Genomic DNA, 14,542 nt, shown 5'->3' on the forward strand with positions numbered 1-14,542 from the left:
TAAGTATCTCGGCTGCATACTTGATCATAGCTGGAACAATGCTGTTGAAATTAGGTTCCGGATTCAACAAGCAAGGGCTGTATTGAAGAGAATGAGTAAAATCCTCTGTAACATCTCCATTTACTTCAGTGTTATGTATTCTCCAACTTACTTTATAGTACTGAGGCCTGGACCCTAGCAGAAACTACCAGCAAAAATCTTTGATCCTGTCAGATATGGTGATACTGACGGCTGCTGAGAATATCATTGGTTGATATAACACTGAAGTACTCCAACAATGAACAAATAGCTTCAACTTTAAAGAAAATAATTTTAATCCAGAGTACTTTGGACATATCATTTGAAATGATGAGTACAGACTCTTCAGCTTATCTTACATGGTAAAACTGAAGGAAGGAGGAGAATATCTTGGCGAAGGAATCTGAGAAAGGTACGAACTCTGTAACCCCACACTTTTCCGACTGGCTGAGAACAAGAATCAGATTGCTTTCATGATAGTCAACATTTGGTGTTCATATGGTACAACAACAACAACAACAACAACAACAACAACAACAACAACAACAACAACAACAACAACAACAACAATAATAATAATAATAATAATAATAATAATAATAATAATAATAATAATAATAATAGAAAAGATAGAATAACATTTCTCTTTTAGAATCAATTGTTAGCAATGCACAAGACTAGCTTCTTAAGTGTGCTGCTATCTAGCAACAAACAACTGGACTGCCGTAAGGCTGAGCGCGCGACTACCTCAGCCAGCATCACAAGGCAGGACTGACTGAACCCACACAGTTGACAGTAATGAATAAAGGAACAGGCTATTGGGAATTCCCAAGAAGGATCACATAACTGTGAGTGTGCCTTAAATAGGGAAGTTAAACCAATAGAAAAAAAAGAAAGTGCAACCAAACATAGGATGACTCTCTCAAAGAATACTGGATGTTTTTAGGTAAGGAGTATACGATAAAATGTAGGTTCAGATGGCTGACCTTTGAATAGTCAATGTTCCACTGTATACGAAGAAAAACAACAAACAGCAATATACTGGACTGATACTTCTTTCTCGAAGATAAATACAGTCAGTGTCCACACACAGTGTCAACTTTAAAAAAGATGAAACCCATCTTCCTGAACTTCTGATGGTCTTTTGCTATGTCTAAGATAAAAACAGAGCCACAGTCAGAAGTATCAGTTCAATGATGTTATTGGGTGGGAAGGAAATGCGACATCATTCAGAAAACATTAATACAATTATATAAAAATGGTCAAAAACTGGAACAAGAAATGAAGGATAGACATATTGGAGGAAGTTTCCTAGTCAACTTTCTCCACATTACGTTAACCAACAGATGTGAACAGTCTACAAATGGAGAGGATTTTTAATTAGTTCTAATCTAAGCTCCTCTTTCTCTAGAGTGCAATACACTGGACCACACAGCTAAACACACTGACAGCCCATGCAAAGTCGGCCGACGTCCCCAGGAAGCTAATTCCCGTACCCAGCCACAAACAGTACAGCTATGTCTGCCTTTCCTTCGTCCATAACAATTACAATTTTAATTTACCTGTCTGGGAAAAACAAACGTAACATTTCTCAAAGAACTACTGTGAATGGCGCATTTCCTATTTGAGTACTTGTTCTGATGTTCTGGTGACTGTGGCAGACATACGAGTAATGTTCTCAAGCTGTAGACAATGCAGTAACAAATGGTGCCAACCTTATTTGTTTGCACAATGCATTTCCAACATGTATCACTTCACTGCTACGGGGACCATGCTCTTAACTGTATGGCAAGAGAAGGAAAAGTGCCTCGACAAAGCTCAAAAAGCAAACTGAAATTAAAGATGCAGAAGAAAATTCTGGTTGGCAACACTGTTTTCCTTCTTAATTCTCACTGCAAAATCTTGCATCATTACTGGCCATGGGATTGTTACAACCGTGAACAAAAGCGTGAAAATGAAATGAAAATTACCAAATCTATAACGCAGAACAAAAATTAAGTGGCACACAGAAAGATTAAATTTTTTTTTACAAGCACGGAATTTGCATTTTACTCTAGTCATCCCAATTCAACTGAATTTTCTATCTTTATTCGTTTAAGCCCGATTTACATCAAATACGGTGAGACAGTTAATATAGTCAACTTTACAATGTATGAATGTCATTCATTTTTAAGAATTAATTTTTAAATAGTTAACTGTAGCAAAATTCAAAGTCTGGCTTAAAATGAACAATTAATTTTCTTTTCCAAAAATGTTAAGGCACATCAACTTGTGTTTAGAAACTTGATTGTTAAGCTTCAGAAATTCAAAGTAAGAATTTGTTGCACAATGTTATCAATTGAAAGCTTGTTATTAAGTGGTGGTCACTACCAAATGAAAGTCAGAAACTACAAATTATGAACAACATATGGTTTGTCTGGAGCATTTTCAATTCTAAAAGAAGACAACGGCATTGCACATTGCAGGACCTTTAAAAGTGTGCCTCAAAGTTTGAAGTGTTGATGAGGGTAATTATTCTTTATTTTTAACACTTTGTTTTGTTCAGGGTGTTTGGAGGTTAAAGAGAAATGTTTAGTATTTTGTACCCCTAGGCTCATAACATTTGATCTCTTTCACAAAGTTATCGCAGTTAGTTTCTACTGTAGTAGTAGTGTTGTATACTCTACATTTTCTCAAAACTTTGTTTTTGTCCTCTGAGTACCCTAAAATCTATATATTTTTGTTGATATTCAGGCTCATCAAGGAGGAAAATGAACCCAAGCGATGTTGAAGTTGTTGGAGGTAATGAGTTTGATGTGGAGGGACTAGCCAGTGATAACGATCAAGAGGAGGATGAACCACGACCTCTACACCAGTATTGGCACGTTATCACAATCAGTAATATTACACATAATGAAACTCCAGTACTCTTATAAAAAAAACTTGTTGCCAAACTCTTTAGCTAATAATTAAAATATAACTTTATTCTGCAATATATTTCAGGAGCTGATATTTAAAAGATTTTGGTAAGCAGCCCAGCTGAAGGAAGTGGCAATGCTGGTGATGCTGAGTTTGCTGTTGAAGATGTTTTCCTGACACAGAGTTCAGATATTTGATGAAAACATACCGGTAAGTCCATAACTCCTATTGATATTCAGTTTGACTGTCCACAGAGCACTCCTCAAACAGATATCGCTTGAAGTATTTACCAGAGAACAGAAAGGTGTGACATTCAAACCAACCACACCTGAGGGAAGTTAATATGGGAGCAACAGGACTTAGCATGCAGTAGTCAGTAGCTGGCCAGATGCTAGAAATGCTGGGCTATGGCTTACTTTTTAATACAGTAGAAACACTGTATACCTCCTACAGCTTACCATCCCAAAGTAAGATTCAACAACATTTGACACCAAATGCACAGTATACATGTGGAGGTTTCTTTGTAAACAGAAAAATTCAAGACTGAAGGGGTTAATGTCTTTTAGTTTTAGTTTCACCAGCTGTTGTTTGATGCCGAACAATGTGAATTTTACTGGCCACTGTGGCTGCTGTACATAAAAACCTTGTTGTACTGTAGGCAAGTCATATTCAGCAGCAGTGCAGGAGGGAGTTCTATCATTATCAAAACTCAAGTTCCATGGTTGCTTTTCCTAAAGCTTTGAAAGTCAAGTGTTTAACATCAAAGTATTTTTGAAACATAGCTTGAAAAAGAAATATCGAAAAGCTAAATAAAAATCAATTGGTACAGGAAAAGTGTGATGTGTTCCTTCCTCTAGTCATGTTAACACGATGAAATTAGCTTCCTAGGAAACAGTCTGTCATGATCCAGCAACAAAAGTAAAAGAGGAAGGGAAGATAGAAAAAAAGAATAGAGGAGCAAACACCAACAGCAAGAGATGTCAAATGGGAGCTCTCACCAAGTGTGGGCACCGTCCCATTCCTAGTCAGAAAAACTAAACGAATGGAAACAAACACAAGCTATCAAAAACACACCTCTCTCTCTTATCAACTAAAAAGGGGACTGGCGTTGGAGAAGTGATCAACATTCCCTCAGCTCTTCATGCTGGAGGAAACTTACACCGCGTTCATTTGAGAAAAAGCCTCAAACTCAAAATTAATGACATCCATGATCCACAGTGATAAAAAAAAAAAAAACTGAGCTGAGTTAAAAAAAAAAAAGGGAGAATATTATTTCTGATTTAAACATAGCCCAATATAGCAGAACATTTGCAATTTATGATTTATTTGACACACTTTTTCCTAGAATTGCAATGAATTCATACCATCTACATTCGTCAGTGCAATTAAATGAAACAGGACCGTAGCACAAATTATTAATGTGGATGTATAAAGGTTGTTCAAATGAAACAAGGCTGCCATCCATAGCCACGAGGTGGCAGTATTGCATGTTGTCCACTGTGCGGAGGAGACAGCAACAGTGGTGTGCAAATTGGGTGCTTCAGCAAGTAAAATCTTTGGCCGAACGCAGGGTGCGTACGAGGATGCAAGTTTCAAACCAAGCACTGTGATTCCAGTGTGTGTCGATGGATCTCCCACAGTGTTGACACAGGAGCAGCCACTATAGACAACGGCTGTCAACCTCCAGGTTGCAAAGGGAACTGAAGTGTGTTCAGAATGGGTACTCCAACACCTCGCCAAAGAACAGAAAGCTGTATGATGGGGATGTGCCTGGAACATGTAAGCAAACCTGGTGTGACCATTTCCAGCCAGGACCGAAGAGGATGAGTCAGGAATTGAGACGACCAAAGACGGCAAAGTCATCTGCTGCGGCTGGCAAGATCAATGTCTGCTGATGGAGCGACTACCGGTCGGTGCCACATGCTGCGACACCTTACAGAAATCCAAAGAGCCATAAAATACAGATGGCAGCGGAAACTGTCACGAGGTGCGCTCGCGTGCCAACGCAGTACTTGCTGGAGTTATGTTCGTTCAAGAAGGTGGTTCAGGATGCTCTGAAGGAGTGGTTCTCTGCAGAGACTATAGGGAAACCAGTACCTGAACGGTGGATATCTTTAACCATCATCTCATCAGTATGCCACTGTTTTAGTTAAGTGAATGCTGACCCCATCCATGTCTCATGTGAACAACCATTCTACAATTTTCTTGAGGAAGGTGCTTGTAAGTGAAGGCTACAACAGCAGAACAATGACAGATCACTTCTCCAAGCAGCATTCTAAAGCCCTACTTTGTGTAAGAAGATGGATGTACATGAATAAAACACACAACATTACGAACAGTGCATCAAAGTTCATTTAGCAGTTCCTACTTCAAATGTATTTCCAGTTTACCTAGTTAAAAAACAAAATACATGATCAGTAGCTCTACAACTAAACAACAAAGCATGCAATATTAAACAAGAATCAAATAAATTCAGTTTAAATATTAAAATGGCACTATCCCTATGGAACTAGCACAGTTGTGTCCAGTTCCCTCTGAAACACTGACATACTAACAGGGTTATGTCTACAGTTTACAACATATCCAGATTGCAGAGGAAGAGTAAGCATTAAATAGGAGCTGAAAACACAGGGAAGTAAGACACTTTACAACAATAACAGAAGTAAAGTAAAATACTCATTTCTGCTGCACAGATTTTCTGTAACTGACTCTTCCAATGAACACTCTTGTATCATAAAACCAAGAAGTGTATGGAGCATTCCAGCTGATTCACTATAACAAGTATGAGTCATATATATAAAGATAGGAACATGGATGGGCTCTCTTCCTCAGTCCGAACTCTTCTACACCCATCTCTCTGCAGCAGTTTCTTCTGTCAAGATGGTCTCTCATAAAGCTGCAATGGCAGTGGCTGAGGAGAGTTGTGAATGATTAGGACAGAGCCCATCTATGTGCAGATGTGTCCTGTGTTTCAAGTTATTCTGTTCGCTCTTCCCATACTGATCTGTCACAGTGTGTGGTGTTCTCTTTCTATACATGACTTGATTTCTCTTTAGTTTGTCTTTTCCATTATAATCAGCTTAAGTAAGACCCATTGATCTGGAGAAGGAACACTGGACATCTTACTACCTATTAACTTGGCTCGGGGTACAAAGGACACCCACGTAAATGCCACAAAAACGGATCCAAGTGTCAGAAGCTCATGAGCACACTCAAGGAACAAGATTCTGGCCAGTTATTGACAAATTATTCTTGAATTAAGCTAATATTAAGCAGCCAGTCAATACTACAGTACTGTGTAAATCAACTGGAACAAGACAAGGCTGTCAACAGTGCTTAGACCTCATGCTCTCTCTGCATTCTTCCCACTGTTATTCATTGGTAATTAATCTGTGTGACAGTTGTTTTAGAAGAAAAGTGTATTTATTTCAATGTGTGTCACAACTGAGAAATTTTGTGCAATTAGTAATTTGTATATCTTCAACGGATATTACTCTCAGGAAATGTAGTGCAGAATACTTCCATGACACAAAGAGAGTCAGCTACTAAATCTCAAAAGTGCAGCTACATTAACAGACTGACATAATGTCACCACAGAAACAGGGAAACTGATGATGATGATGCTTGTTTTAAGGGGCCTAACATCGAAGGTCATCGGCCACTAAACAGGGAAACTGAGGCAGCAAAAGGAACCAACACCAATCGATGAATCCTTGGAAGAAACAAAGAAAATCCCAGGCTCACTGCTGTGGACTTAGCTCATGAATATTCAGGGAAGGAGACTGAATCAGAACGTTTCTAATGTTCATCATAGGAAAGGCTAAAAACTTATAAAGAAACCCCTTCTAACAGCAAAAATGTGCAGGAAACATCTCTTGTGGACACGCAGTCACCAGGAGAGTCACTCTGAGCCAACCACTTCAGTAACATCCCGTGAACAAAGTGTTCTGGGGTGTTACAAGAACGAGGCCGGTACATCGAAACACTGGAAACGACTGTTGTAGGCGAGCTGCAGAGGAAGTTTCTACATGGTGACAATTTTTCAGCAACATTTTGCTTGTTTCTTCAGTGAAAACAATATTCATGTCTTAGAGCAGAGGCGGGCACAATGAGCAGCGCTTCAGCTCAGGCAGGTACGTACAACCCAGCAGCTCAGTTACAAGGGACGCATTATTGTGCCTCGTATCTCGTTCTATTCGGTGCATTAATTATGCTGAGGAAACAAATGTTAGTTGTATACAAATGCCTTGTGCTGAGTAAATACAGTAGTGTCTCGCAAATCCGAAGCTCCGTTAATTCTGAGCATTAATTGAATTCTTCTTTTCACAAATTTAAAATGAATTTTCTACAGCATTTCATTCTCTGCTTATTCCCACCACTTCATCGTACTGTGCCTCCCTTCTACAGAGGTCGCACCTGAAACTAAAACGTTTTTGAGACAGAAGGTCCTGTCTATTAAAGCAGATGCCGGGACACATCCAGATGAACAAGAATTAGTATGTGATGAAATTCATGCTTTCACAATAAGTTTGATACAACCTATGGATCAGTGTGTTTTGGAGTGTCTAAAAAATGTATCGCATCGCCTGCTACATTCATTTCTGGAAGTAACAGAACCTGAGGAAAACATCACGAACTTCAGACAGCTATGAGTGTACTGGTTAGCAGAACCATGAGACGAAGTGATGCCAGATACTCTTACGTGCTATGTATGCTGACTAAACTTGTCTGGTCTAATCTCGCACATACCCGGATGTAAAGATGCCAGTTGAGTGATGAACAGTATGAACTTGTTGAACGAACCAGCACAAGAGAGCGACGAAGTTTTAGGAGAGATGGCGCAAAGGTGTTTCACAAAGAGGGTCTCGCTGCGTTGAAGGCGACACTACGCAATGAAGAAGCAATAATTAGGGACAACTCCCACTGACACCCTATTCTGCAAGTGCTGCACAGAAATGATGCAACATTGAAAAAAGAAGTCAATTAAGGACTTGTTTTTTAAAAAAACCTTCACCCATGTCATAACACTGCAAGAAATGACAATACAGACCTTAGCTTCAATCATTACAGATTTTTTTCATGTTTCACGATTTTTCCTGTGTTGCTCTGTGTAGTCAGAGTACCTCTCCCCCCCTCACCCCCCCAATACTCCTTTGACTACAAACTGCACAACTGTACTGCACTCAGCCAGGTTCATTACTGTGGAGTTGCTTGCACCTTAACTCCGCACATCGCCATCTTGTCCGGTCTTCCCGTGCTCGTGCCATTAGCTCATTGCCCAGCTATGTCCAGGAAACTTCCAACATTAATCCAATAGAAAATTTGTGAGCTATTTGCAAAAGGAGACTCACAAGACTTGACTGTTCCACCAAAATATGCAGCTACGGCGTGGTTTTATGATGATAAACGTAAAAATAAGTGCTCAAAGCTTGTGGACTCTATGCCGAATCATGTAAAGCAACTTAAAAAACATGTTAACTATTAGTAAAGATTAAAGGCACATGTTGTGTGAAAATACAAAATGTGCATGTTACTGTTGTGTTCCAGTAAATTAACACAGAACTGCGTTTATTACAAATTCAATACACAGCATACCACTTCTTGAATTCTATGAATCGATATTTTAAATGTTATTCATTATTGTCACACTATGTGTACTGGCGTAACTCAATCTAGAAGAGTTTTGTCTGTACATTGTGTACAGTAAGAAGGAAATGGAGTTTTTTAAAACGTATTTTGACATCTCTCTCTGTATGTATGTACGATCATCACAAGAAAAATGACTGAATAGAATTTAATGAAAATAGGTATGTAAAGTCTTTTGGCTATAAATAATTTTATTAATTTAAGTTTCATATATATGTTTTTAGTGGTCATATTGATAAATACCACAACAAAAATTATACAGAATACAATTTCTGATCATGTATGTCTTATACATTTATACCCTACTGGCTTTCGTAACAGGAATATTAAGGAATTTCATATCAACACTGAACCACAAAAATTAGTTGAATAAAATTTAATAAAAATTGGTATGTAAAGTCTGGGTATAAGGTACTACAGTCCAGGCTATAAATAATTTTATTCATGCTGGATGAACGGTAGTTTAGGGGAAGATCCTAAAATTTAATTTTTTAAATATGCATGATATTGATCCTATCAAAAAGCATTACATAACAAATGTTATAGAGAATACAAGTTCCGATGTTATAAAGTTTTATCGTACCAAATATGATAACAGAATTCATGACTTTAGACACCTGTTGCTTAGTCCACATCAACGCCGAGCATTGCTAACAAGGAAATGTTGTAAAACCGCGTGCTTATTGTTTGATATCGACAAGGAAAACTGTGAAGATGATTATAAAAATCGTAAGGAACGATCGCTTGAAGAATAAGACAAAAGAAAGAGAAGATCTCCCTTTACTTTAGATGCCCTCATATCACAGAGTCAGAAGAAAATTAAGTGTGAAGGCTTACAATATAAAAAGCTCATAAAACTGATCAACAATAACGTTACACTGACCACGTTGTGATTTGTCTCTTCATCGCCGGCAGATACCTGAATATCGGTGGAAAGTAGCTGGAGAGTTTGCACAAGCTATATGATTGTACTGTAGCTAGTACTTGCCATGAGGCACAGAATAATTCACACACGATTTCCATAGCTTCTTAGTGAAATTTCAAGTGTTGTAGTGTCCGTACAGATGATTACACCAGTGGCTATTGAGCCATGCTAATATGGCATGTTCATAAAAATGAAGTTTCTCATATTGCAAAGAGCTTGTATCGGCCTTACCTCAACTGACTTAAGTGTTTCCATGATTGTACCAGAGAGGGCAGCTCGCTAGGTCATGAGCACGGAAAATCATTCTTTCGGCGAGACAGTAGTTTTATCTCTTTGGAGCGATTCTTTGCATTGTTATGTGTGTGGAGTGTAAGCATGGACCCCACACAGATTGGAGTGGCGTTTTTATGCCATAAATGGGTTTTCAATAGATTTAAACTTGACCCGTACTACCATCCTTCTTGTGACTTTTGATTATTGATATTACAGGTATGGTAATCCTTGTATTTATATTATTTCTACGGTTAAATTGTACCGTTCGCCTCTTCTAATGATAGCCGACTGATACGCATCCTTCTGTTCTGCTGCATGTTAGTTGTCTTTATTGTGATTGAGTTATGATGTTAGTTGGGTCTCTGATTGATTTTATTTACGTGCACTACATTGTGAAGTCTTTCGCCATCAACGAATGTATGCCCTGCGTGTTGATGCGGAGATCCATTCGTGTCGTACGGATTGCGTGAGCTGATGGGTTTATGTGTGACCACTGGGTCTCTCTTATCCTACTGCTAATTGCCTGCGCCGTGCACGCTATCTCTGACATGTGGGACCTTTGTGTGTGAGCATGAGAGTCATACTATATGAGACTGTGTTCAACTTATTAACTGGAGCAACTGCTCAGATTGTTTGCTGATACCGGCAATGTCTGAATGTTTGGGTGTGTGCTGGTGAGTGAAAGGAGAGAAAGGATGGCGTATTGGTCAGCTCATTTTATATTTTAATCTTGTTTCTGTGCCTCATGTTTGTTGCCGGCACGGTGATATTTATTTTGTCTTGGTTTCTATCACTGCCTTTTGCTTGCCCACGAGGTCGTCATGTTCTTTTCTTATATTCAGGCTATGCGCATGCCCGCAATTCTCTTGGGTTTAAATTTCATTCCTTTGGTCTAGAGATGTTACTCTGTGCTATGTTGTGATCTTTCGCATCTTATATTTGCCTTCTCTGGACCCCTTTTTTTCCTTCTTCACGCCGCGTGGGAGCTTTGATCTGTGTGGTAATTAATGAGACGATGTGGAAGTTAAATAGACGCATATATAATGAATTCTATTAATCTCACGGAAAGAATGACAGAGTTGATCCGTGTGGATTGTATTCACATTACCACATTATGTAGCAAGATTGCAATTGAGACGGTGAGCCCGTGTTATGAATAATTTAAGCTTGGTGTTTGAAAAAGCTGTGCTCACACATTAGCGTTATGACCTCAACTGGATGAGCTCTGCACATGAATGTATCCTTTTATTTATTTCTTTAATTGCTAGCTTCATTTCTTGTTTCTTTTTGACTTTATTGTATCAATAAACCCTCATTTAAATTTAGTTGGGTTTTTATTGCTAGTAGCTTTGGTCTCATTCCTGTTCTACTTTTTGAAATGAGAACCATTTTCAGTTCAGGGCTGTGTTTGAACTTTCTTAGTCGCGGTCCACGCCTCGAATCTTCCGACGTGTGTGTTTTATGGTGAGGTAGCTTGTCGGTAGGGGGCGCGACTCACTATGAGACTCACCCAGTGAGGAAAGCAAACCACTCCACCCAGTCCCTCGGCAGATTAAGGTCATATGGTATGCAACGACCGATCCATTAAGATCGCTCGCAACTTGTCCATGTCAAGGTCCCGTTTTGTTTTTCAAGTATTTGACAAGCAACTGTATGGTCGAGAAGGACCATGAAGTAAATGAATTGGTTAAGACAGTAGAGTTTTTAGAAGCATCAATCTAGAATTTGATACAGATACAGGCTCTTTTAGCAAATTGTTCATTATATGTTTTGTATTGTTAACAATAACCTAAAATTTGAACTGATGTTTGTATTTTATAAGGTGATACCCCAAAACATTTCAACAGTTATTATAGAAGTTTAAAATTATTCTGATGTGTTACGTTCAGAATTTGGGATTACGTTGAAGAGTATGCTGCTGAAGAAGAAGTTTCTTGAAACATGCACGGCTTTATAACAAACTGTATTGACAAGGCAAGGAGAGGCCTGCGTGTCTGTGTAATGCCAAAAACATCACAAATACCCGGCCCCATCAGGAATAGAACCCGGGGCCCCTTGAACCAAGGTGGAACAAAGTGTTTGATTTAGAGATTAAACTCTTTGGTCCCAAAGGCCAAAGTTCGGCTCCTCAATAACTAACTCAGTTTCCAAAGATATAGAGAGACTAGAGTAATTCCCATATTTTTACAGGAAGGTCGGGGCAGTCTCCCTTCTTTGCCATTTGTACAAGGTTTTTGAAAGAATGATCCAGGCTTCTCATTCCTGAGCAAGCTGGTTTAAAGGACTGCACCTTGACTCAACCTACTGAGGCTTTAACTTGAGGGTGGTTAACAGTGCGTTTCATACTACAAACGTGTCATGTCGCAACTCACCTGTCTAAGTCAAACTCTACCGGGCGAGTTGGCCGAGCGGTTAGGGGCGCGCAGCTGTGAGCTTGCAATTGGGAGACGGTGTGTGCGAACCCCACTGTTGGCATCCCAGAAGATGGTTTTCCATGGTTTCCCATTTTCACAGCAGGCAAATGCTGGGGCCATACCTTAAGGCCACGGCCGCTTCCTTCCCACTCCTAGGCCTCTTCTATCCTATCATCGTCATAAGATCTATGTGTAATACCAATATAAATGGTCCGTTATTGGACATTATAAATTTTCCAGCTAACTCATTCCTGGTTGCCAGCGTTTCGCCCTCGTGTGCTAGGTTGGGTTCATTAGTCGGTACCTACCACACCTACCAAGACGCTGGCTAGTGCATACCGTGAAGGCTACTGCGTAGGCTATGTGTGTGTGCTAGGTATCAACTGATGAGCCCAACCTAGCACACGGGGGCGAAACGCTGACAACCAGGAATGAGTTAGCTGGTAAATTTATAATGTCCAATAACGGACCATTTATATTGGTATTATAAATTGACTCATTCGGGACAAATATTTCAGATTCCCTATGGGAATCATCATCCATATCATGTCACAAGATCTGTGTGTGTCGGTGCGACGTAAAACAAAAAACAAAACAAAAAAATGAAATCAAACTGTCCTTCAAAATCAAAGGATATTTTGTTGAATGTCAGCGACAACACAGTTGATTGTTTACCCAGGGCAGTGTTCTTGCTCGTATTTTACACCAATGACCCAGCCACTCCCCATGAATACTAGAAGTTTTGTTTTTGCTGATGATCTTGCTATTGCTATTATTATTTTGAACAAGTTGAAGCCCTGGTTGAGTTAACATATTAACACAATAACCACCTCAGGCACATAGGAAAATTCAAGTAGCTTTGGAGGGTGTAAATCTCCAACACTGTTTTCAACGCAGATACCTGGGAGTTATTATGGACTTTACCTTGACATTTAAAGTATGAGCAAAAAATAACACATACAACCTGGGGTGCAACACCAAAGACAAGCATGCAACGCATCAGGAAAACTTGTACTATCTGGCTGCACAGACTGAGGCCACCAGATGGCTACAGCATCACTGGTGTGAATAGGTCCAAGAGCCACCGACTGGGCTGAACTGGCCAGGCTAGCTTCTATATTATAAAGTGTATTTTTTATTTACTTCGTAAATTAGTTGTTAATCTCCCATTGATAAGTTTTCATCTGTTTATAATGAAGTCAATTATATTAAATTTGTAAATTATGGAAATTAATTTCTTATATTAAGAATAGTTGTTAATGTCCCAAGGATAAGTTTTCATTCATTTCCTGTGATGTGATAACAGTTATTTTTTTAAGCCTTTATACAGTCTTCAGATTGAGCTATACCAACGTTTATGTTGCATTGAAAAAGCCCTGATGTGTGCTGCATAATGAATAATTATGTAATAAACAGTAATGGCTGGCTTATTTGACCAATTGATATCCACACATGTACGGGGATAGTGCCACAGACTCTCAGCTCCACCCAACAAGTGTATGCTGAGAAGCAATAAAAAAACTCACCATTGGGAACTGTGGGAGGCTTCTTAGTTTGCACTCGGGCCGTTGCATTGTTTACCTAGAGATATTGTCAAAAATTATTATTAAAACAAAACAGACATCAGACAACATAAATCTACTTCTAGCAGTTGCTTAGCAATTGAAAAAATTTCAATGACACAAAAAATATTCAACATTTAATTCCCTCTAAAATGAGGGAGCAAGAATTTATTTGCATAGAAGCTAAATTTAAAGCACACTGCTGAGTTGACAAGAGCTTATCATCTAGAAAAACCTTACAACTAGATGAAACTACAATCTAAACAAGGATTCCCCTCTCGGAGCAGAACCATGCAACTGTACGGGAAAGTCATCACCAGGTGCTCACGTGAAGACAACACAACAGCACTGCTGCCAACCCGCCTGTGCTAACACATTTTAGAACAATGCTGCTTTCTTTCCAACATTAAATTTTCTCATGGTTCTTTTTATTTCCATGCATCAATTAGAAGAGAATATTTTCAATTAGCACCATACCAAACTGAAACAGTAACACGAACATTAACAGTCATCCTCTATACATTTTTTATAAAAACAAATATAAATACCTCAGTTTGTTGTGTTCGTTATCACATCATCTTACAGTATTGTTTCCATTAACAAAGGTTTCACCGTATTTTTAAGATAATCACATGAAAAGGAACATAATATTCATTCATAGGACTGGGAAAGCTAATAACAATTGGTGTGCCAATACCAGCACCTCATGCTGTACAAACTAGTTCACTTCTTTTGAGATGAACTTTCTTACCTCCACAGGATCAATTCGATAATCAGCATTATAATTTGCCACACAGGAAACAATC

General features: G+C 38.9%; 1 protein-coding gene across 15 annotated transcripts in view; it reads right to left on the bottom strand.

The window, feature by feature from the left end:
• Positions 1-14,542, bottom strand: part of Rbfox1 (RNA-binding Fox protein 1) — a 526,123-nt gene that overhangs the window by 60,049 nt on the left and 451,532 nt on the right. For all 15 annotated transcript variants that reach the window (XM_067157334.2, XM_067157332.2, XM_067157336.2 and 12 more), the window contains one exon: positions 13,701-13,755. In XM_067157334.2, the coding sequence (XP_067013435.1) occupies positions 13,701-13,755 (55 nt within the window). The remainder of the gene's footprint in view (positions 1-13,700; positions 13,756-14,542) is intronic.

The sequence above is a fragment of the Anabrus simplex genome, chromosome 13 (genome assembly GCF_040414725.1).
Source record: "Anabrus simplex isolate iqAnaSimp1 chromosome 13, ASM4041472v1, whole genome shotgun sequence".
Lineage (NCBI taxonomy): Eukaryota > Metazoa > Arthropoda > Insecta > Orthoptera > Tettigoniidae > Anabrus > Anabrus simplex.